The 25,380-nt window shown below is 43.4% G+C and overlaps 1 protein-coding gene across 1 annotated transcript in view; it reads left to right on the top strand.

Annotated features, from left to right (window-relative positions):
* The window catches only part of LOC308381065 (mannosyl-oligosaccharide 1,2-alpha-mannosidase IA), a 190,966-nt gene that overhangs the window by 160,813 nt on the left and 4,773 nt on the right, over positions 1-25,380 (top strand). The window contains exons 5-10 of the mRNA XM_080858571.1: positions 11,517-11,611; positions 17,642-17,756; positions 18,201-18,294; positions 19,920-20,035; positions 21,769-21,988; positions 23,501-23,673. Coding sequence (XP_080714697.1) covers positions 11,517-11,611; positions 17,642-17,756; positions 18,201-18,294; positions 19,920-20,035; positions 21,769-21,988; positions 23,501-23,673 — 813 coding nt within the window. The remainder of the gene's footprint in view (positions 1-11,516; positions 11,612-17,641; positions 17,757-18,200; positions 18,295-19,919; positions 20,036-21,768; positions 21,989-23,500; positions 23,674-25,380) is intronic.

Raw genomic sequence — 25,380 nt, 5'->3', positions numbered from 1 at the left:
ATAGACTCTGAGAAGACTAATGTCTCAAAATGCCTTTGCAACATTCTTTTTAATCCTCCGCTTGTCCAGCATTTGCAATAGAAAAACAAGCACCAAAGGCCCGATAGCTCATCCTGTCAGCATTTCATGGGCCCGACCCGATGCGTACTGACAGGCCAGACAGCCCGCGGCCCCTGCTAAAAAGTTTTTAACGAGGTTCTCTGCAGGCTGAAAGCGGTGCTTTTATGACTTGTGAAAGTGGCTGGATGCCGCTAGAAGTGTGCCATCACCCCCGTTAACGAGAAGCGGAGCTGACATTCACAAACGGCCCCTCTTCCACCACCTCTGCCTTGCCCCCCTTTAAATACAGGTGGACGGATGCAGCCTGTCCAGCTGGATCATTGAGAGGCCTCGTGTCTTTGGAGAAGGGGTGAGGGTGGCTGGGGAGAGGGTGGTGGGGAGAAGGTTGTGTCTGCACGGCTCCCCATCCGTCGACTCAGTTGGTCTTTGTTTTGATTATTTTGTCCAGGCAGAGGAATGCCGTTTAAAAACAGGTCCATGATTCTAGGTTTTTCAAGGTTAATTAAGCTCATGCTGAGAACTAATGCTGCCGACCTGCCTGTATCCTTAGACTATCAACTGTGAAGCATAACAGTGTTATATTGTTTTCACAGCCATTTATTTATATAACACCTCTAATAAAAGCACTTTACAGAGTCCCTGTGTGCAAGCATAAATGGCAGGGAAATGTTTTAAGCAGAAGTCAATTCTGAGCCACAGTGAGATGGTGTGGGGGGTGTTGACCAAAGGCCAACCAGTGAGAGAGACTGAATGAGGAGAGAAGTGGTGGCGTTGAGAGGTGGGAGGAGGGAAGCAGGGGAGAGAGATATGCGCTTCCCAACAACAGCATGTTTGGGAAGGGGGTGAGACTGACTGGCTGAGTTTGAGATCGGTGGATTTTATGATGAAACTATGTGACCAGGTGATGCGCACTGGCAATGATGACACATGGTTACATCACCTATCTATCATCGAGTGCCCATGTTTCCCCCCCAGGCGATGGAGACTATTGGCAATCAGAAAGATGTTGCTGCTGCCACGGCAACAGATGCTTACCAACGTGGGGTAATTAAAGCTGAGCTAACCTGTAGGACGTCCAGGTAGATTTTATGCTCAGCAATGTGAAAACAGAGGCCTGCAAAATGTCAGCAGTCGTGTGTAAAGGTTAAAAGGCCATTGCACTATTGAGTTTCCCGATTTTGATTCTTGGTTAATTGGTTGCAGAGCAACTCTCAGGTGCTAATTTGGGAAAGTTTCCTACACCTTGTGTGTCATTAGAACCTCATTAGAAATGTGAAAGTGGTTCATTCTGAATGATTTATGGCTCTTGAACATCACTTAATATGATTAATGTGGCCACTCACTGCATGCGTTTAGAAACCAGCACCTGATTGAGGAGAGTGCATAAGCCATGTGCCTGGGTTGAGGCGGCCTTAAACACACTTAAAACTGTTCTTTTGGACGAGAACAGGTTTTGTGACACTTGGCAGAGTTTTGCTTACATGCTGGCTGCTATGGTGTTTATACTGTAGATGCTCAGAGGCTTCAGGCTGACCTCTGTAACAGCCCAGGGCTGTTTACATACAGGACAAAGGTGTTGGTTTGGGAACCTTCAACCAAATAGGACAAGGTGGCAGCCAACCAGCCGGGACCAGGAGTTGCCCTTTAATTTCCCTTTAAAGTCCTTTTTCCTAAGTCCTAAGGCAGCACCTGGCTATGTTTTTTCTGTGTGAGGGAAAGGGCTTAATGTTAATTATTTGAACGAGAGGGGAGTCTGTCTTTCAGGGAGTTTCAAAGGAGCTAATTCGCTGACTATGCCTTTAACCTCCAAGCTGTTCCTCGGTGGCTAACAGAAGAGAATGCTGGTCATAATGGGCAGCACCCAGGTGTTGATGTGTGAGCCTCTGTGAATCAAGGCACTGACTCAAAGAAGACAGTGACCTCTGTGAAGCTCTGTCAGATCATTAATAGAAAATGGAAGTAATGTCTGAGTCATTAGTCCAATCCTACAGGAAGCTGAATTCAGTGAATCACATTAAGCTACATCAAGGAAAATTAAATGAGATGTGGAACAGCATGTGAAAATCTTAATTTCTCATTCTATGTGTGTCCAATGTATGGCATACATTCAATGCTGTTTAATGTATTCCATTTGTGTTCTATGTGTATGTCTTGTTTGTTTGAGCATTGGTCTGCTTTGTGTATGTCTTGTTTGTCTGCTTTGGTTTGTTCGAGCATTTGTCTGCTTTGTGTTTGTCTTGTTTGTTCAAGCATTTGTCTGCTTTGGTTTGTTTGAGCATTTGTCTGCTTTGTGTATGTCTTGTTTGTTCGAGCATTTGTTTGTTTGCCACAAGACCCGCAAAATGATCTGAAGGACATTAGAAGGTGGCACCAGTTATGCCCACCCATGTCACTGCCCACTCGGTCATACAGCCACGTAGGCAATGATGCGGTAATAAGAAGTCCCCATAAAGCAGCCCTGACAGAACAATAAGCTGACTAAGGGAAACGCATGACAGGATAGTCAGCATGCTCCTGAAACACACAAGAAGAGTGTGAGGTCATTTTATCTACCTCTTCGTGTTACTAACTGTAACCTCAATATGGAAAATGTATATTTTTTATATACGCTTAAAGGTATATACTTAAACATATAGTAGCGCATACTGTGTAAGGACATTTGAGAGTAAGTGGAGCTGCGGTAGTGCTGGAAAAGAAGCTCATGAATGCACAGCTGCATCGACGGTTCTTGCTTCCAGGGGGGAATGCCAGGGTATCAAGTTCAGTGATAGGTAGATGATGGTTGCTGGCAGTTATGTCAGATTTTACCTGTTCATCCGTTTGTTTATTTTCTTTTTCTTTTAAAATGTGCCTCAGGGGCACATCTCACAGCAGCTGTTTACTCTAGTGCCTTCATCTTGAATTCATTTGATCTTTATGTATTTGTGTTTGAGTGTGTGTTTTTTCCTTAAAAGTGGTGGTGGTGGTGGTGTGTGGGGGGGGGGGGGGGGGCAAGGGCGCAGTGTAGGCTGACTCTATTTGTGATAAATAATGCAGATCCAGTTCTATTTGAATGTCATGTTAAAGAAACAAACAAAACCCTGGAGTACACTGTATCAGAGGTGTGCCTGGGAGTTTTATTGTTTTTTCCATCTTGATCACAGTTGCCTAAAGCCCGGTATACACTGTGCGGCTTTGGGCTGTCCCAGACGAAAAATTAACAGAGAGAAACAGTGGTCCTAAGTGGCACTGTGAGAGAGGTTCAAAGATGGCAGTTGTCATGGTCTTGCAACCAAAATGGGACAAAATTCGTACAATGACCTTTTCATAATGTGACTGCTGCTATGACCTACGTCTATTTACCAACCAAACGTCTACTAATCTACTAACAAACCAAATACAATGCAGCATAAAACAGACTGAAGCTATTCAACAAAGAAGGCCTTGGTTTGGCGTTGGTTCTTTGGCATACAGTACAATTAGACAGGGAAGCCAAAGGTCTTGTACATAAAAAGGCAGACATCCACACACTGCTTAATGCTACCAACACAGAGTTCTTGCCATTAATCTTGCCCAGGTATGCCCTTTTAAACTTTTCCCACTATCTTCTGCTCTTCAGAGCAATTAAGCCTCCGCAGTAAATGGCATAGTGTTCATAGGCATACAGTCATCTGATTGCTTGTGTAATTTAGCCTGATATTTGCTATCGACAAAATCTCCTCATTTGTACGAACGTTTTCCCTAGGGCCACTCTCTCTTCTACCCAACACAATTTCAGTTGCAAAGTCTCATCTACCTCAAACCTGTTTGATCCACTCAAACAAGCTCACACTCTGACTCATTCAATGAGCTCCAACTTGTGGATTTGTTGGAGAGGAGTGCTCAGACATTGATTTCTTCTGGGTCTCCGGGTTGCTAGATGCAGACTCTGAGCTATTCCAAGCTCACTGTGACCATCATTTTAATGAGGAGGCTCGTTAAGATCAGGATCACAAGGTGGATGTGAAGAGAAGGCACTGCTGATAATTGCACACCAAAGTCAAACCATACTCAATATGGAAGTGTCCTGCTGTCTATCTGTTTGACTCTCTCTCTCTCTGTCACACATACACGCAATCATACGCACGCACACACACACACACACACACACACACACACACATACACACACACACAAACACAGACAGACTCTCTTGCTCCCTTTTTCTCTCTCTTTCACACACACACACACACACACACAGTTGTGCCCTGTTCCAGTGTCTCTGCCCAGTCAGACATTTAGAGCGACCCTGCCAGCAGCAACTGTGGGCAGGGGATGTGGATGTCCTGGGCTCCAGGCAGACAAACAGACTCTCTCCCAGGAGGTCTTGGTCCCTGGAGACGCCTCTACTGCTGCCACTCTCACGCTCCGGATAGAGAGAGGAGCGGTGTTCTTTCTCTCCATCCTTCCATAGCCTGAGACTGAGAGAGGAGAAGTGTTCTTATTCTCCATCCTTTCATAGGCTGAGATAGAGAGAGGAGAAGTGTTCTTTCTCTCCATCCTTCCATAGGCTGAGATAGAGAGAGAGGAGAAGTGTTCTTTCTCTCCATCCTTCCATAGGCTGAGATAGAGAAAGGAGAGCTCTGCCTTTTTGCCATCCCTCCTGCAGTCCGGTCTCTCCATCTTACCTCCCTTCTGATAATCCTACCACAGGCTGTCTCTCCATCTTACCAAAGACTGAAATGAAAAGAAGAGAAAGGTGTGCTTTCTTTCCATCTTTTCTTTCTTCCTCCTTTACTTTCTGCCCATCCAACTACAATCTGAGATGGAGAGATTATGCTTCATTATTATTATTATGACAGATCCTTGTCTCAGGTTGGTATGTGAACATCTAAAATTGGAGATCAGAAACATGGTATTTCTTGAACCTGGTGTGAGAATTCCCTGGTATTGTAAACATCATAAATACATTTTTAAAGAGTGAGTGAAGTGAGCAGACTTTGTCACCTGTGGAGTATTTATTCATGTTGTGTCAGAATAGGTTTGAGCCAGTGGCTGAGGCAGAGCTGGCAGCCGTAGGGAGAGACAGAACGAGAGAAAGACAGAGAGAGAGAGGGAGAGATTGAGAGAGAGATACAGATTCAGAGGGAGATATACAGACTGAGAAGAAGAGAAGGAAAGATAGCGAGAGAAAGAGATATAGCCTGAGAGCAAGAGAGAGAAAGAGAGGGAGGATAAAAACAGCACTATGGGCCAGAACAATAAGAGAGGTTGCATTGCCAGAGCTGACAGCTTGCCTCTGCCGAGCCTCTTTGCGAGCTTGTAGTGTCAGCTGCCACCTCTTGTAAAAAGCCATGCGTGTGAGAAAGAGGGAGAGAGAGAGGTAGAGGGAGAGAGAGAGGGAGGGAAGGAGAGGGTGAGAGAGAGAGGGAGTGAGGGAGAGAGAAATAAAGAAGTGTAGACAAAAAACAGAATGCGTGGGACAGCACAGCCATTTTTGCCATGATGAAAGGAAAATAGGAGAAAGAGTGATGGTGCTTTTTTCTGTCAGGAATGTGCACAGCTGGCAAAAGTGAAATTATTTATTGGGGAAGAATTCAAGGGATTTTTTTCCAGCCTAGGGATCATGTGTGTCTCTGAACATGAAATATTATTGGAAAAGTTTCAGTGGATGCTCACAATGGAAAGTCCCCCACCCCCACCACCACCCCCACCCTCTTGGTCTCTGTCTCTCTCTCTCTTTCGCTATCTATCTCTGTCTGTCTCTCTCTCTCTCTCCTCTCTGTTTTTGCAAGGAAAAGGCAATGAAAAAACCATTATGTACACTATACACATGAAAAGTGTATAAGGAAGTTTGTCCCTCCTCTTTGTGGAGTGTCAAACTTTATTTTAGAAGACTTAAAATGCAGTGGTACCAACTGTTGCCAGCATTTCCACTGCTCCAAGCATATTTCTCTTTTTAGCCTCGCTGTCTGCTCTCATATCACCGAAGGCCGCTAACACTTAGCACTTTGCTTAGTCGCCATAATGTCATGTTTCCACACGGTCTGTCACAGTGATTCTGCCTAGTCATCTTTGTCACCACGACGACCTACGGGGAAGATAGAGCGGAAGATACGCTTGTCTGCGGATGCCATGTCTCGACAGCGTTTAGCTCCCTCCCTCCCTGACAGGTTCGACTGGAGATTAGCATCACAGAGCCTGATGCTCAGCCAGGCTAGCACACGGTAGTAGGGTTGCAAAGCACATTCATGCCCAGAAGCAACAGCTATGTATGCATGGCAGGAAGCCATTCCCATATCTGGTGAGGTGCATATCTTGTCTTGCTTAACTTATCTGGCCCCTTACATAGATGCCTCTCCTTAAATGTGGCCCCATAGATGTCTCTCCTTAAATGTGGCCCCTTGGCATAGATGTCTCTCCTTAAATTTGGCCCCTAGGTATAGATGTCTCTCCTTAAATTGTGCCCCTTTACACTGATGACTCATTAAAGTTGGCCCCTTTACATAGATGTCTCTTCCCCGGGTGTGATGTGTGGATGCACTGTGTGAAGAAGGCGGTAGCCTCAGCCCAATGTCAGATTTCTCATGTACTTTTGAGTAGACAACGCATCCAGTGTGCTTGGCTGGTATTTGAGTGGAAGGTGCATGTGTGTGTGTGTGTGTGGGTGTGTGTGTGTGTGTGTGTGTAAGTGTATGTGTGTGTGTGTGTGTGTGTGTGTGTGTGTGTGTGTGTGTGTGTGTGTGTGTGTGTGTGTGTGAGTGTGAGTGTCTGTGTGCATATTTGTGTGTGTTTGTATGTCTCTCTGTGTGTGAGTGTCTGTGTGTGTGTATTTGAGTGTGTTTGTTCTCTGCTATGAATTGTTCCTGTTCTGAGGGTATTTTCTCTAAGTTGACTGTGAGCCTTCAGGCTTCAGTCAGTGAGTTGCAGGAAGAAAAAGTAATTTAGCTGGAACTCCATGCCTTCAGCTGACAATCCAAATTGGAACTGAAGGGCTGGAGCTGTCTGCTGTCATAGTGGATCAATCGGACAGGAGCCGTGCGTGCATATGTGTGTGTGTGTGTGTGTGTGTGTGTGTGTGTGTGTGTGTGTGTGTGTGTGTTTGTGTGTGTGTGTGTGTGTGTGTGTGTGTGTGTGTGTGTGTGTGTGTGTGTGTGTGTGTGTGTGTGTGTGTGTGTGTGTGTGTGTGTGTGTGTGTGTGTGTGTGTGTGTGTGTGTTTGTGTGTGTGTGTGTGTGTGTGTGTAGTGTGTAGCTGTGATGGTGTGTTGGATTATCGGTTTGTGTGGGTATGTATGAGGGTGTGTTCTGGTGTGTGTGTGAGAGAGAGAGAGCGAGAAAGAGTTAGTGAATTCCTATGAAACAAAGAAAACCATGTGTTAGGCATGCTTGGTTCATTTAGTATTCATGGAGCTATGAATATTCAAAATATTTACACCTGGCTCATCCTCTGATATCTCTCGTTTCAAAGTAGCCTTATGCTAATGATATGCAAAGCCCCCCACAAATTGATTGGATTGGTTCTTTAGGTATGTGGTATATGAAACCCAGGCTGTCTGATTCTGTGTTTTCATGAATAAACTGCAGTCCCAAGGTAGAAATACTCAAATACTATTTTGCCCATGATATGTTGTGTAACATGCAGTGTGCCATAGTGTAAAAATGTAAAATATGAATACATCCTTGTAAGTCGCTTTGGATAACAGCGTCTGCTAAATGACTAAATGTAAATGTAAATATACAACAACAAAACATCATATGACCACACTACGTAACATCATACATGTGTAAAATGATGTACACTGTACATGATGAAAAGACAAGTAATATAATGTAATATAATAAATGTAATAAATATTAATATAATAATAACATTAGGAGTAAAATGCAGAAAGAATAGAGTGGAGGTTTTAGAGCTCAATTGTAGGCACATGAATCATCTTCTGGCAGTCTGTTTTTAAAACATATGAGAGTTGTACTCTGGGCCCAAACCATTCAGTGATTTATTGAGTAGTAACAGCACATCAAAATATATTATGTAACTAACTGGAAGCCAATGTTAATATTTTAGAACTGGAGTGCTAATTCTCAGTTTTCTCCTTATTTATTTGAAGACACTTTTGGCACGTCCCATTATTTATTTGTTCTAAACATTGACACTGTGAGTCTGTTGGGCTGTAGTGATCTGGTGAGAGGGACAGATGTATTCGTCTATCATCTGCATAGCTATGGTAATCAGTGTTGTTGTTCTGTAGAATTGGGCCTAAAGGCAGCATATAGAGGTTGAACAAAATTGATCCCAGGGGACCCTACATGTCATAGCGACTCTCAAGTAACACCGGCCTTCTTAATAAGACCTAAACCAAGTTAGGACTGCCCCGGGAATTGTTATAATTTTAATAATTATAATTGTTTCTAGGTGATTTCTGGGGAGTATTTGTTTTTTGGTTGGTTTTGTAAGCTTGCCAACCATGATAAAAAAGAGTGTGGATATTGTTGATATTTCTGTTAATCATCTTAGAGATAATTTAGCTTTCTAGCCCAGCATGACTATTAGTTAAAACTACAAAGGCTTTATTTATAGAAAAATAGACAATATAATTAAAAAGGTCTTCATATACTCATGCCAATCAGTAAGGAACTCACCACACCTGCTTCCCAGTCCACCTGCCAGCAGGAGACAGAAGACAGGCACACAGAGTGGGCGGGGGCGAGTGCTGACCTGGCAGGGTCGTAATGCAAGTCAGTGAGCAGTGGAGAGGGAAGGGTATGCATACTGTGTGTATGATTTAACAAGAATAAGTAGGAAGTATGTATGTATGTATGTATGTATGTATGTATGTATGTATGTATGTATGTATGTATGTATGTATGTATGTATGTATGTATGTATGTATGTATGTATGTATGTATGTAAATTCGTTTTTTTGTGTATAATTATATGCATATTCTGTAGATACAGATTGCTAACAGGGTGTATCATTGAGCTTTGAGCATGCATAAATGAGTCTGTTTTTGTTTGCAAACTACCCCCCCCCCCCACACACACACACACACACACACACACACACACACACACAAATGCAGCCTTTTCTCTCTGACTCTCTTGTTGCTCTTTCACTGATGCAAATAAACACACACTTTCTCTCACAGCTCTCTCTCACACATTTACACACACACACACACATTTTCATTCTGAGCCCTTCATTTTGCTACACCAGCAAAGGCCTGCCTCTCCCTGCTCTGCTGCATTGTGAAGCCTTTCCAAGAAGAGGCTTCCGTGAAAAGCACAATAAGACAAGATGGCTGTCTTTGTTTACAGGATAAACCTCCTGCTTTTGATTAAGTGTCTCTGACAGGAGCAGAACCTGCCTCTTCTCCTCTGTCCTCCTCCTTTCATCATATGAGAGCTGACTCTCTCTCCCTCTCTCTCTCTCTCCCTCCCTCTCTCTCTCTCTCCCTCTCTCTCCCTCTCTCTCTCCCTCTCTTTCCCCCTCTCTCTCTCTAAAATACAAAAAGGGAATTTATTTATTTATTTGCATGGCTTGGTAAATTACAGTATTGCCAAAGCGCAACAAGTACATGACATTTGTGTACAATACAATAATAGAAATAAGACAAGTATATAACAGAAGTAAATAACAATACAATACAAGAATAATACAATAATAGACAAATATCAACAGGTTTCTATTTGTAACTAATAATGTCGTTTTTTTGTGGGTTGAAGTGATTATCCTCGTGCCTAGGGCTTGTCCGTCAGTTCATGAACATGCAGCCCTGTCTTCACTGCTCCCTGTTCCCTGCTCTCTCTCTCTCTTTTTATTTTCTCTCTCTCTCTCTCTTTCTCTCTCTCTCTCTCTGTCTCCCTCTCTCTCTGTGTCTCTCTCTCCCCCCCCCCTCTCTCCCTCTCTATCTCTCTCTCTCTCTCTCCCCCCCCCCCCCCCCTCTCTCTCTCTCTCTCTCTCTCTCTCTCTCTCTCTCTCTCTCTCTCTGAAGGGCTCTGGAGGTGGTTATTCTGCTCCACTACCAGAGTTTCAGCAGGTTTGCTTAGGTAACGCTGCTCTGCCATTGACCAAACCTTGCATCAGAAAAGCACTGGGTTGTTTTTCATATAGCAAACTCTGAGAAATTGTGTTATTGTTGTTGAATATTTGTTGTGAAGTAGAAAATGGGTCTGAGCTATTGGCTAGGCCCATGGTGGACTTGTTGAACTCATCCAGTTAAGAAGTGTTAACCTTTCTAGGGAGGTCACTGAAAACATTTAAAATGTGAAAGACTAAGTGGTGTACCAAGGTAATGAAGAATATTTATAATGCTAATTTAGTAAATGTACTACCCAAAACCTTACTACTTTCATGGTTCAAGTGGAATAGCATCTCTGCTGAATCCCATACTGCCCCCTGTAGATTGGTTAGAAGAACTGCATTTGAGAATAAATAAGCGATGGTCCATTTGGTCCTCTGAGCCAACGGAGCATCTAGTTCTGAGCAGATGTTTTGATAGGCCATTTGAGCCCTTAAGGCATTACGGGTTCCTCATCCAGGTTTAGCTTTCATTATTTCATCATTCATACGGAATGTTTTTAGCACTCTAAGAGCAATGTTATGACCCAATAAAAATGATTGGCAAATGGGCGCAAATGGTTGCGTCATTGTGCAATCACAGAACACCATGCACATTACTCTAATTAATTTTTTCTCTCTATCTCTCTCTAACAAACAGAAAAATTATGCATTGTATAGGTGACGAAATTGCATTAATGAGAGAGATGAGAGAGATAGGTAGATAGAAAGAAACATAGAGATAGAGAGAGAGATAGAGGATTGGGGGCAGACGGAGGGAGAGATGGAGAGTGAGAAGTTGTGTTTAATTGATCCGCTGTGGATTACATCGGTGAAAGCACTCTAAATTCGGCCGCAGAGTGTGTGTGTGTGTGTGTGTGTGTGTGTGTCCATGTGCGTGTGTGCTCAGGTCGCTGGTGTTCCATATAATTGGCTTAATTTGTGCCGAGCTGAAGGGCCTGCATTAACAACAGGAGTGGCTGGCCCAAACTGCAGTCATGTCGTCTGTGCTCCCAGCAGGGTGCTGTACTGTACTGGGTTCTCAGTGTTTTTCACTCACTAAAAGTACATGTTTATCTCTCCCTCTTTCTCCCTTCCTTTCTCTTAATTTCCTGCTCTCTATCAGTTGTTATGGACTTGCTGTCCTGAAATGGTGTATATCAGAGTGTGAGTGTATGTGTGTTTGTGTGTGTGTGTGTGTGTGTGTGTGTGTGTTTGTGTGTGCGTGTGTGTGCGTGTGCGTGTGTGTGTATGTGTGCGTAAGCAATTTCAAGATGAAAGGATTCCAGCTGTCAACAAAAGACAACAAAACTCACCCCAACAGGGGTTATAAAAAGTACAACTTGTCTCTGCGTGTGTCTGAAACCAATTGTTTTCTTCTCTAAATTGTGAGCCACACAGCCTGTAACAACTGGTCTCTCGTCCCTCTGCTGCAGGTCTTTAAGAGGAAGGTGCTGGAGCTGGGAGAGAAGCTGCTGCCCGCCTTCAACACTCCCACAGGCATCCCCCGAGGAGTGATCAATCTGGGGAGGTGAGGCTCGAACCCCCTGGCACTGGCTCTCAGTTCTGGCCCAACAACCCCTGTGTTACACTGACATACGGTGTATCACGCACCGTTTCTCACACACAAGTGTCTCACACACACAGTGTTTCACACACACAGTGGCTCTCACACACAGTGTCTCTCACACGCAGTGTCTCACACACGCAGGGTCTCACACACACAGTGTTTCACACACACTCTCCACCAACACTCTGTGTGTCCACCAGCATGATAGATGGTAGTCACCAAAAAACCTCTTCTGTTAGGAGGGGGGCCTCCTGACCTCTCTGTAAAACATGGATCTCTAACACAACATGTAGCCTTAGATTGCAGTCAGTGAGTTGTAACACCTATGATTGATAGTGATTTTGTTAGTGTGTGTGTTGATATATTCTTCCAATAACCGGGGGTTTGGCGGACAATGCGGCCTCAGTCAGCTTAGCAAGAAGGTTTTGGCCATGCCTCGTTTCTTGCTCTGTACCTACTGTACCTCGCCTTTCTATTCAGTCCTTTTCTCCACTCTTTTGTTCGGTCTCTCCACTCTGTCATTCCTAGCCCCTCTCTTTCTGTTTCTCCTCTTTCCTTCTCCTCTCTTCCCTTTTTCTACTCCTCTCTTCTCTTCTTTTATAATTTCCTCTCCTCTCTTCTCTTTTCTTATCTTATCTTCTTATCTCCTCCTCTCCTCATCCCTCTCTTGCCTCCAGTATGGTAAATGGGCTGCAGAGCATTCTCTTCATTGCAGAACTGACAGCGCTACACAAGTGCTTCCACACTCTCACCTACCTACAGTGATTGCAGTTGCACAATAGCAGGGAGCCGTGTCCATTGAAAGAATGCTGTTCAGTGTTGCGCTCAAGGACACTTTGACGCAAAGCCATGGCTCACCGGGATTGAAATGGCAATACCTCCGATTTTCAGACCACTCAGCGACCGTCTCTTTATCTTCTATGGTTTCTCATCTACCCCCCTTCTTTCTCTCCCCCCCCCCACCACTCTCCTCTCGTTCCTTTCATTCTCTCTTCTCTTATCTTCTCCTCTCCCCCTCATATCTATTTTTGAGAGAGGACACATCTCTGGCACCTCTGCCACCCACCTGCTTCCAATTATCCAGTGGGCTCAGGAAGACAGCTGCTAAATTTAATGAACTGATTTTGCAGCTAATTCCGGTTAGATCAGTAACCAGAGCCCCGCTGTACAGATGGGTAGGGAACAGCACTGCGCTTTAGTGCGCCGCGGCTGTTTGAACAGACCCGCTTACCATACTCTTAATACAGGCAGTATCAATAAAACTGTTATAACCAGATAGGCCACAGTGTTCTCATAGATACACACATTCATACACGGATGTACGTACGCATACACATGCACATACGCACACACACACACACACAACTCACACATGCAACCATTTTGGAACAAGGTGTCTCTGTGTTCTCCAGTACAGAAACTGCTCACAGCGAAACCCTCACTTTATCTGTCCTGAAGCAAACAGTAATTTAGTTTCACAGAGACATGATAAATACAAGCACAGGTGCACACTGCATGCATGAGCTCACACAAGATCCCAGACATATACACAAAACACATACACAAGCATATACATACACACACACATACACACACACACACACACCCACACACACACACACCCACACACACACACACACACACACACACACACACACACACACACACACACACACACACACACACACACACACACACACACACAAATAGAGAGAGAGAGACTCACTCATACACACACACTCATATATACAGTATAGAACATTCAGTACAACCCCATATAAGATATAAATACACTAACTTACAGCCAAAGCTCCACCAACACCCTGAATATTTTATGTACAGTATGCTGCATAGTAATGATTCCCAACGTTGAATTTACAGCTTTCGTTTGCCAAGATTGTGAGTGTGTGTGTGTGTGTGTGTGTGTGTGTGTGTGTGTTCATCCTATTCGATGTTCTTGCCTAAACAGAACACAAGGGGTTTTATTATGGAGATGGAGTATCACGGCGCCCTTTAAAACTAACATAGCTTAGCACGAGGGAGCATGGGAAATACATTTTTCATCTCTCATGTTTTTTCTATCTCCATTTTACTTTTCATTTGATGGTATCTGTCAGAGTAGCATGTATTTGTGTATGTGTGTGTGTGTATGGTTGTGTCTGTTGTGTTAGAGAGAGAGAGAGTGCTATTTGTGTGTTTTTGTGTGTGTGTGTGTGTGTGTGTGTGTGTGTGTGTGTGTGTGTGTGTGTGTGTGTGTGTGTGTGTGTGTGTGAGAGAGCCGAGAAAGATCAGTTGATAGGAAGATGAATTGAATGGAGCGCCAGAACTATTTCCCCTGGGCGTGGGCCTCCTCTCGCTCCCTCTTCTCCTCTCTCTCCTTCTCCCTCTCTCTCTCCCCTCTCTCTCTCTCTCTCTCTCTGTCTCCCCCCTCTCTCTCCGAACTCCCTCCATCACTGATTGATTTCCCCTGTAGTCTGGACGCCAACCCAGCATTACTTGCTGAAGCTAATTATCCCAGCCCAATTTCCATTAGCTTCATCACAGACTCAGGCCGTCCTCCAACCTCATCCCTGATCAGCTCATTCCTCAGTGTCCAATGCCAATAGTTTCTCTTCCCTCTCCTCTGGAGGATTGTCTGGAAATGTGTGCTTTAGGTATACCTCTCTTCTCTGGCGTTTAGTATTTTAAGTGTACTTCCCTTCTTTGAGAGACAGTATGTGTCATATATTCCACCATTGGGATTTAGTATCATACGTATCACTTACTTCCCTTTGCTTAGCCTTGGTGTTTTATGTATACTTCCTCTCTTGCATGTAGTATTTATGTATGGTTTCCCTGGATGGGCTTTGGTTGGATATTTTATACTGTTCTTCTCCATCTGTCTATTCATATTGAGTTTAGTTGATTTTGTATATGTTTGTTTGCATTATAAGCTTTATTGTTGACATGGATATCAGGGTTTTGGGTTTTGGGGGTCATGGTTAGGTACGTCTTTGGTACAGAAGGGAAAACAGAAGGGAAAATAAACCATTAAAAAAAAAGTAAAGATGATGACATTCTGAAAAATGTAGTCTTTCAACATTGGCTCATTTACCGTAGTTGTTATTGTAAGAGTTAAGGTACTCAAATACTGGCATATTGGCCATTACAAAAAAAGAAATAGTACAAATGCACTGTAAACCTGAACAAGTTCAGAGAACTCAAAACTTTTGATGTAACCGATTACATAAGAAGATTTGAGTACATATATATATTTTTTTAAGTAAACTTAACTAAAAAATTATACATCGGCTATTCAGATTTTTTGTGTTATCATTTTCATATTTTTTGAGTTCTCTGAACTCATATTATTCCAAAATCGTAAAGGATTTAGCCTTGTCAGATATTTGTGTTTCTCTGGGTCTTTCTCAAACTAGTTATTACGCCCTTACAAGTTTTTGAAAGGGTATCTTCCTTACGTTCCAACTTCTTGCGCAAGCTCTTACTGTAGAGAGAACTGTCATTGGTCGACTGCCTTCCCAGTGTTGCTACTGCATTTACATTTACACCTGTGATTTAGCTTTTATCCAAAGCGATTGACAAGGAATTTTGCATTTATAGATCATGAGCGGTTTAGGGGTTCACACTTATACACTTGGTAAGGAGGAGTGGGGAATCGAACTTGCAACCTTCCAACCTCTGGATTACTAAACGACTCCTCTACCTTAAGTCTGCTGTGTCCGTCTCTCATCACAAGAGCTTTGCAATGGTGTTCTCAACGACGTTGATGACGTCAGATACTAACATTTTTTGAGTTATCAGGCAATGTTAACTCAAACAAATACATTCCAATACAATTAAAACGTCTGCACTTGCACAGAAAACTAATACATTTTAAGTTGGGTCAACTAAATACCAGGTTTTAAGTACTGAATACATAATGTTAATGAGTTAGTAGAACTGTCTGGGTTTACAGTGTGTCAGTTATACTCCATTGCAAGACTCTGACTCTGACTCAGACTGTTTCCACAGGACAGGCATAACAAACTGACTGAAATACACTCGTGGAGGCACCTTGTAGCGAGGCTCAAGCACTTGGACCATTTGCTTTATTCTGTATCTTCTACAACTGAATATTGTTGCATAGCCGCAGCAATACATACTCTATAGCAGTAGTTATTACTTTGGCACGGTCTGAATCTGAAATGTCAGGCTGCCTTAACATTTTGCCTCACAGTCTGTTTTTGTCTTGTGTATCCACAGGCATATCTGAACAATGTTAGCATACAGTTTAACACAATTTGTTATACATTGAGCTTGACCAGATAACCAGGCTAAACTGACTAGCATGCTAGAACTGGTGCACTGCCAAAACTTTCCAGGTAAAACAAGCGCTCTAGTACTTCTGTTCTGTGTGTGCGAGTAGTAACATAAGTATACCAAACCAAGGAGGTCACACCAAACCAAACTGCCTGTACTAAATGGTTTAGTATAAATGCATACTGTAACAGTCCTAATGGATAGAGATTGTAAATGTATCCACCTCACATTAAGGAGATTGAAGTGTTCACTCTGCAGCTTTATAGGGCCAGTGTGAGATTAATCCAAGACTGTATTTAACTGTAGATAGGTTGTCTCCAAGATATATATTATGTCTCCATATTAACCGGTAGAATCGACATGCTGTTGGCTGCCAGGTGACCTGAGTCGATTAGCATTTTGCACATCAGCACATTCAGCAGTCAGATTTCACTCTGGTTGCCTATCTAATCATCAAACAACCAAATGTAAACAGGAAGTGATTGGACCTTATCAGTACTCCATCGGTCTATCATGTAACGACCTGATGTAGTTTCTTTAAACAGTTAAAGCACTGTCATGTCTAAAGACTGTTTTGCGAGTTTGCCAGTGCTTCGTCTATGCTTTGATCTGCTCCTGGAAGTGCTCTGCCATAGCCATATTTATTTGAGGAATCGGTAGGTTATTTTCTAGGTTCTTGGGTAAATCTGCGCTGGCCCCTCTAGGATTTCATTACTATTGATTGTTTACACTGAGGCAGGAGGCAGTGTTGTGGTTGTTGCCGGGGCCGCCCGCATCGGCTCTGGCGCTCAGAGGAAACAAATAACCACAGTCCTATAGACAGCAGCCGTGGTAGGGCCACGGAGAGCCAGGCGTAAACCAACACCCTGAGACGAGGCGGTTGCCCCATCAGTATTGGTGCATTCTTGTCACTACTGCTGCTTTTCTCACATTTTCCTTATAGCTGGTCCTTTGTATAGGATGTAGCCTATCAGAGAGTGTATCTGGTAGAGAAGAAGAGACAAATTTTTCAGTGGTGTTTCGTTACATCCCCTCCTTTAGCAGAGGCTTTTATCTAAAGCTTCTAACAGTGTAGTACAGTTACACATACAAAATCACTTAAAAAGAGATCGTTTGTAGGAATGTCTTCTATCGTTTTGGCATGTGATCGTATGATAAGCTGGATAACATCCCTCGGTCAGTATCGGAAAAGAAATCCCTTTAGGACGAAACAAGACCTGTTCGTCCTGTCAGGATTGATTTTCCTATACCGACTAGTGGATTATACATTATCCCTTACTTACATTCTCAGTTCCGTATGTGTGCTCTCTGATCCTCGACGACCTTGGTGCTGTTCGCAACCTAGCTCTGCCAGATGAGCTTCATACATGATTCATAAGTCATAAGTGTGGTGGAAACTTCTTGTATGACTTCATGCATGTATTTAAATGCCCTGTTCCACACCTGCAATAACAAATTGCTACCTGTTGGTAATTAGCGTGTCTTATTTTAATTTACACAAGGTGGCATCTCATTTTGGTATTGAAATTGGTCATCAAAAAAGTGCATACCTTTTTGTGAGGCTGATGCATGTACATATAAAAGAAGGTGTTCACGCTGTATGGTGTGGTTCCTGTTGTGTATTGTTCCTGCTGTACACATAAAAGAAGGTGTTCACGCTGTATGGTGTGGTTCCTGTTGCAGTGGCACCAGTTGGAGCTGGGGCTGGGCCTCGGCTGGCAGCAGCATCCTGGCCGAGTTTGGGACCCTCCACCTGGAGTTTGTGCACCTCTCCGAGCTCTCCAACAACCCCATCTACACCGAGAAGGTCTGAACCTCTTATAGAAATGATTGTTTGATCTTCAATATCATTATATTCTGCTGTGTGTTCATTAAAGTCACTCTGAATATATATATATATTTTTTTAAATGTTTAATGTTAATTCTCAGTATTTTACATTGATACAGGCATGCAACTCTGTAGTGTATAGGAAAGCCCTGGTTTATGCATTATGTGTGTATGATGCACTGCGTGTTACCTTGACATTTTGACATTCTGCCATTTAATAATAATAATTTTAATAATCCCTTGTTTCAGTTTTCTATGTGTGTATTTTCATAATGCTTGGTATAGGCCGGAAGATATTTGTTTGCTATAATAAGATAAGTGGACATTTTTAGAGTGCCTGTGTTAGTGCACCCTCGGCTAGGAGTTGCCATAGGGAATTTAGGACTTTGTGCTGATGGGATTTTGCCTCCATGGTTGCCACAGGTGATGAATATCCGGAAGGTTCTGAACAAAATTGAGAAGCCGCACGGCCTCTATCCTAACTTCCTCAGTCCCGTCAGTGGAAACTGGGTCCAACGTGAGTACACACACTGACACATTGACATCCACAGTCAAGGAAAAACACTGGGATTTAAAAACCAAATAACAACAGAAAGATTTGTTGTAATTAATTAAGTTTCGTTTCTGCTTTCTTGATTGCTCTAAACACAGCTGAAGAGTTTAAATACTTGCTAGGGGCAGGTGGAATGTTGTTTGTGTTGAACAGACAAAATAAGGACCACTTTAGGATAAATACAGGTTAAAGAAGGATGTGAGAGGAAGGTAAAAGACAATAGCAAGGAAGTACACCGAAATTGCCCTTTTCACTTGATTAATGCAAATGCAGACCCACTGTTTACACACACACACACACCCTCACACTCACACAAACACACACACACACACACACGCACACACACACACACACACACACACAGGACAGTTATTTCCTAATGTCTTCATACACAGTTAGTATGGCTAATTTGCACTGAGTTTGGTCATTTGCATGCTATAAAGTAGTATCATTGCAAATATGACATTTTGCCATCCAAAGAAAATCCCTAGCTTTTTCTCAAATCCGGCTGGGTCAGTATCATGTAATTGATTTTCATGTCAATTCCTTTGGTTGTTACCTGGAGGATTTGCTTAGGAGCATCAGAGGATGAGTGATGCCCTTGGTTTCCACGTGAACAGGGGTTTGTGGGTCTGCATCATCCGTACCAGTCATTCAGCTCAGTATCATTATCAGCCACAGACAGGGGCATGCGGGCCATTAAAACGATAATAAATCCCATTACCCGGGGAAATTAAATCTCTCTGATTCACCTGAAACACAGAAGGAGGTGGCTGTGTGAAGCTTGGAAGTGTAATCCGAGTGCTTGCCATGTTAATTGTTATTGTAGGTGAATAGGTAATGAAGGCAGCTATAAAAAGAGAGAGGGAGGGAAGAGATAAAGAGAGAGAGAGAAATAGGGAGAGAGGGACGGAGAAGAGAGAAAGAGAGGGGGTGGGATAGAGAGAGAGAAAGAAAGGAGAAGGGAAAGGGAGGACAAACCAGGCTTCATAATTCTAGTGGAGGTGTTCAATCTCACACACGCATAACATGGGAACAGCATTTTTACTGTTTTCTTCTTGCTGACTTGCTTGGTCCGTGGCTTACAGCCCAGAGTGAATTTTAGTGTGTGTGTGTGTGTGTGCGTGTATGAGTGAGTGTGTGCGTGTGTGAGTGTTTATGTGTGTTTGTGTGCATGTATGTGTGAGTGTCAGTTTGTGTGTGTGCTTGTGAAAATATGTCTCTGTTTTGGTGTACATGTATTTGTGTGTTTGAAGTCTGTTTTGCAGTATGTTTGTGTTTGTGTATTACGTTCATATGCATGTGTTTTTTAATAAACCCATCTGAATGTGCTTGGCTGTCCTTAACTACATAGAGTTAATGTGAGAATGTGTGTGTGAGTTTGTGTGTCTTTGAGAGTTTTTGTGTGTGTGCTTGTGTAGGATATACTGTATATACATCCAATAAATCAAAGCAGGGCCAAGTATATATATATATATATATGCTGCTCTGAATTATTGGATGTTTTTGGAAACATGGGATGTGTCAAAGTTTGCAACACAATGTGAAATATTTCTCTCTCTCTCTCTCTCTCTTCCCTATTCTCCTAGATCACGTTTCCATCGGGGGCTTGGGGGACAGCTTCTACGAGTATCTGATCAAATCATATCTCATGTCAGACAAGACGGATGAGGAGGCTAAGAGAATGTACTACAGCGCTCTGGAGGTAGGGGCCGTCATGCTCAGGGCCTCCGTCCTGCTCCCTCTGCATCCTCTCCACAGGCTTCTGCAGCGCCCCATGCTAGCCAACACACACACACACACACGCACACGCACACGCACACACACACGCGCACGCACACACACACACGCACACGCACATGCACACGCACACGCACACGCACACACACACACACACACACACACACACACACACACACACACACACACACACACACACACACAGACACACACACACACACACACACACAAACACACCCATGCTAGCCATCCATGGCGGTGCATAAATGGAGGGCGCGTGGCAGTTCTTGACAATCATCTGTCGTCATGCCACGCCACCCCAACAGATTAATGTTGCCTTTGTTCATTTGCAACAGTAGCCTCTGTTTGGTGTGTGGGTGGGGAAATCATTTAGGCCGCTGAAAGCGTCCCCTACGGATAAAAAACAGCCTCCGTAACGTTGCTTTGTCTGCGCAGAAAATACAGCCATGATATTTATTCAGCAGCCAGAAATAGACATCTGTTGTTCCAAGAAGCTCAGCGTCCTACAAGTGGATCAATCCAAAAATAATTTAACAGATGTTTTTGCATCGGACGTCTACTGTAGGATAACCTTTTACGGCAAGGAAATAAGGAAATTAGTGCCGTAGAGGTGTAGAGGGCTGAATAGTTGAATCAACGGCACTAATTTGGGGTAAGGAAAAACTTGAAGAGAGTTGCATAGCTGAGTTATCGGCACACCATAGCTGGACTGAAGCATTGTTAGCCACAAATGAGTGCTGCTGTAGATGACTGATAGCTCCTAATGAAGGAGCCTCACACGGAACCGTTTGAAAAATGGATTCAGTGCCACAAAATGAGATATTTGTGTTTTGTATGTGTGAGATGAAAAACAGATGTGAGCTAATATGTGAGAGATATTTCTTCACTGATGTAGATATGTGATACAAAGAGGGAGTAAAGGGGGGGGGGGGGGACATAGAAAGTGAAAATGAGAGGAGGAAAAAGAATGAGTGAAAACAATGAGTCATAGGCGATTGATCTGGTGAGATGGCCTAGTTCATTTTCTGCTCTCAAAGGAACATGTGACGTGCAGAGAAGAACCCCTGGTAGGAGACACAGGACCCAGGAGAGAATGAGGAGACAAAGCCAGACATATAGATTTGGTTCCACGTCTCTCTCTCTCTCTCTCTCCCTGCCCATTGTTTTGTACAGATTTATAACTCTCACACCCTGAAATTCGAATGGAATTGCAATGAGCCTTGACCTCAACTCCCTAGAAAGTGCAGACCATGTGTTTTACAGTGCATAAATCATTTGAAATATTAATGCGCACACACAGAGACAGAGAAGAGAGAGAGAGAGAATGAGCAAGTGTGAGTGACTCAGAGAGCAAATCTGAGCATGTGCACCGCTGTTAACAGAGTTTTGTTCAAGAGTTTTGTTTGTGCGTGTGCTTTGCCAAATCTGGTAAGATCGCTCTTCTCATCACCGCATCTCTCTCAACCGGGGCAAGAGCTCAGTTTCTATCTGGTTTAAACATCACGTGCGGAATAAGTAATGTGACATTCACATCCACCACAACATGGCAGCACTTCTCCCCGCTTTGTGACGTTTACATAACCGTGTCAACGTGATTCTCAGTCTAGCCCCTGGGGTGCAGAGCAAGCCGAACAGCATTGAAACTCGCTGTCCTCTCTTTGCTTCTCCCTTTTGCAGGCTATAGAGACCAACCTGGTGCAGAAATCCCCTGGAGGTCTGACCTACCTGGCCGAGTGGAGAGGGGGGATCCTGGACCACAAGATGGGCCACCTGGCCTGCTTCTCTGGGGGCATGGTGGGCATCGGCGCGGATGATGGGCCCCAGGAGAAGAGGCAGCATTATCTGGACCTGGCAGCCGAGATCACTCACACCTGCCATGAGTCCTACACCCGCTCAGGTATGGGGGGGAGGCTGGAGGGGGAACGGTATCTGTTGGAGGTCACTGTTCCCGGTCGCTGGTGATTCTATGGTTTGTTTATAAGATCTTGTTTGTTCAAGATCAATCGGGAAAATCTGCAGAGCGGAAGCTGAGTAGGGTTCCATAAACCTTGTGTTTTCCAGTGAACCAATCAATAAATGCAGTGTACCATGACAAAAGACTAGTTCTTATTCTCGAAAGTCCACTGGGAAACCACTTGAAGCCACTTGAAGGACAGTTCCTCCTCGGGCTTAGCCTTTCTGCTTGCCAACCTAATCTGTGGTGACAGAATGAACTGCCGAGACATAACTTTCAATAAATCTTTTTGAAGCATTCTGAAAGTCATGTGGACCGGAGCAGAGCTGTTTGAAGGGGGTTTTCCATCACGGGGGTTCAAATTTTTGCGTGGGATTTGGGATCTAAATGACAAAGCCTTAGCTGACAGTCATGAAGCCATCAGGCTGTCAATGTTGAGCTGGTCTGAGTCCTGCTCATGGCTTCAGATGGATTGAAGGCAATGTCATATTATTCTGCCGCTAGTTTCTTCATTTCTTTTCGTTTCTTTTCTTTTTAACACCAGCCACGGCGCAAGCTCTTTAATGTGTTCTGTCGGCCGCACTGAAGCGTTAGCGGGGAGCGGGTGTAAAGCTTAATACGGAGCAACAGACACTTCTTGTGTCTCTCTGTAGAGAATTCAGGTTCTGCTCAAGTATTCTTTATCGTCCTTGTGTCTATCCTAGCACCACTTCAGTTGCAGCTAAATTTTGTGAAAATCAGTCCCCAATCTCCCTAGTCTTCTTTTGATAAGACTCAGGAAAGAGTTTTACCAGTGTGTGTGTGTGTGTGTGTGTGTGTGTGTGTGTGTGTGTGTGTGTGTATGTGTGTGTGTGTGTGTGTGTGTGTGTGTGTGTGTGTGTGTGTGTGTGTGTGTGTCTGTGTGCGTGTGTGTGTGCGTGTGTGTGCATGAGTTTAGCTTCTTTTGTTTCTGATGTCCTTGATAGAGACCTAGTATCCAATCAAAACGGCACCAGCATCCATTCTATTTCCCACATTGAAATGCTTTTTGAATTCTTTTTACTGTGGAGTCAAACTGCAAACATTAAGCCCCTTCTCTTTGCTGTTAGTTCCACAGTGGCCACATTCCTGAATGTTATCTGTTGGACTATCACAGTTCAGAATTTGCTTCTGACAGGAACTTGTTTTTGTTAATTAATTGAATGTACAACTAATGCTCAGAAGAACATGCAAAGGCTCCATTAGGCCCTGTGATTGTCCAGGGTATGACCAATGAGTAATGAGTGAAATGACCAGAATCGTCTAGAAGAATTCATATTGTAGATAAAATACGTAGTAGAATTCATATTAGATCATGATGTTTGCCACACTGTCTTCAATGGAAATGCCTTGAAAACATGAATCATAGTTAGAGGTTGATGTTTATATCTCATCTAAGGCAATACCCTTGTTGTCGTTGTTTGCTTCCAACACCAGCCACCAAGCTGGGCCCCGAGGCATTCCGTTTCGATGCGGGGGCAGAAGCCACGGCAACGCGACTGAACGAGAGATACTACATCCTGCGGCCAGAGGTCATCGAGAGCTACTTGTACCTGTGGCGTCTGACCCACGACCCCAAGTACCGGGAGTGGGGCTGGGAAGCTGTGGAGGTGAGTGGAGAGCAAAGCAAAGCAAGCGAGCGTCCCATGGCATCACCGCGACCTGGTGGTGTTCAATCCCCAGCGAGATCATGTTATGGAGCTGTACTGTAAGAATGAAAGTATCTGCTTAATGACTAAATGCGAAAGATCATATCATATTATGGAGCTGTACTGTAAGAATGAAAGAATCTGCTTAATGACTAAATGTGAGCTGCCCCTGGAATGAACCCAGCCTGGTTCTGTGCCAGGTTCGGTCCCGGTTAGACTACTAATTGCCCATGCTGTGTGATTGCAGAACTGACATTCGCCCGCCAGCTGGGAGGTGATAGACTAAATGTGCTGGCGCTGGTATGGGATTTTAGCCTACCTGGAAACAGCCATGCAGGCACTAGAGGAAGAAAAGGGGTTTTGTTCACATTTTTAGTCTGCGGTGGTGCCAAGTATGGAATCAATTCAATTCAGCTAAAATCAGATGCAGTAGTCAACAAAAAGATCAAATTGCCTTTCAGTTTGTTGAGTTCTCCGTAATCGTCACATAACTGATCAAATCAGCATGTAATTAACGATGACGGCTTTAATGTATGCTTGGAAGCCGTGTATGGTGCAGTTCTCAATTATGGTGGCTGCTTCCACTCGATATGGCTGTAATTCTGCATAATTGGTCATACTGTACTACTGTTGGACTATAAACTGTTTTTATAGGAAACATGTTAATGCAACACGCCCACAAATGTTTCACCCAGCTATATTTTTTGATGTTAGAGAAGCCCATGGTTATTACAGCCTAATTCCTTGCATTCATTTGGATTTTGACATGGGTGATATTCCTTTTTTGCAACTCTGTGGTCTAGCATTAATCCCGTTTTGGTTCCGGGTTTTGAGCCGAGATCTAAATAAGTAGTCAGATCACTTCCAATGAGAAAATAAAATGTATCTAACTGATTATATTTGTGTAATTCCATTATCTGGATGAAATAAGTAGGCTATATTAATAATTTACAAAAAACTGATTGTTTCTTGCATTTTGCAGTCAAGGAAGAGTGCGGAGAAAAGAAAGAGAGAGAGTGAACTGAATAGATAATTTTTACATTCCTTATCTTTCATTCCTCTCTGATACAACACAGGCATGCTATTGTGCAATGGGCAACATAGCGGATATATTTTGTGCATGTGTCTTACATACAGGGGGAAAACACTTTGTTTCTTTGTTTCAAGAGATAAAAGTACAAGTGAAACTGTGAACTATCCACTATATGAAACACTGTACATTACATTCATAGATCACATACTTACACTTGTGCACACTAACACAGATGGCAAGAGTCTAGCCATGTTAGTAGAAGCAGTAAGCAGCCATTGTAACAGCCCCTGACAATATAGCTATGTCAGTAGAAGCAGAAGCAGCCATCAAATAGCACCCATGGTGTGATAAAATGGAGGGAGTTACATTTTTTGCATGAAAAACCTCCAGCTTATTAGGGAATCACATTAGATAGGTGCTGAATTGATTCAAATTAATTTTGATTCAACCTATCCAGGGACGGGGTTGGCTGACGATATTCCCAACCAGAGGTTCTCTCGTGCTTTCAAAGGATATTACCTTTTTCGAAATGAGATGGATGCTGTGGACTCGTATTTAATTAGCTTTCTGGGTTGCAGTTTGCTCTGGTGGGCTATTTTGTGTTACATAATTACCGAGTTTCGGGTATGAAATAA

Source organism: Sprattus sprattus (assembly GCF_963457725.1).
Source record: "Sprattus sprattus genome assembly, chromosome: 19".
NCBI lineage: Eukaryota > Metazoa > Chordata > Actinopteri > Clupeiformes > Clupeidae > Sprattus > Sprattus sprattus.
This window is presented reverse-complemented; position numbering and strand designations above follow the sequence as displayed.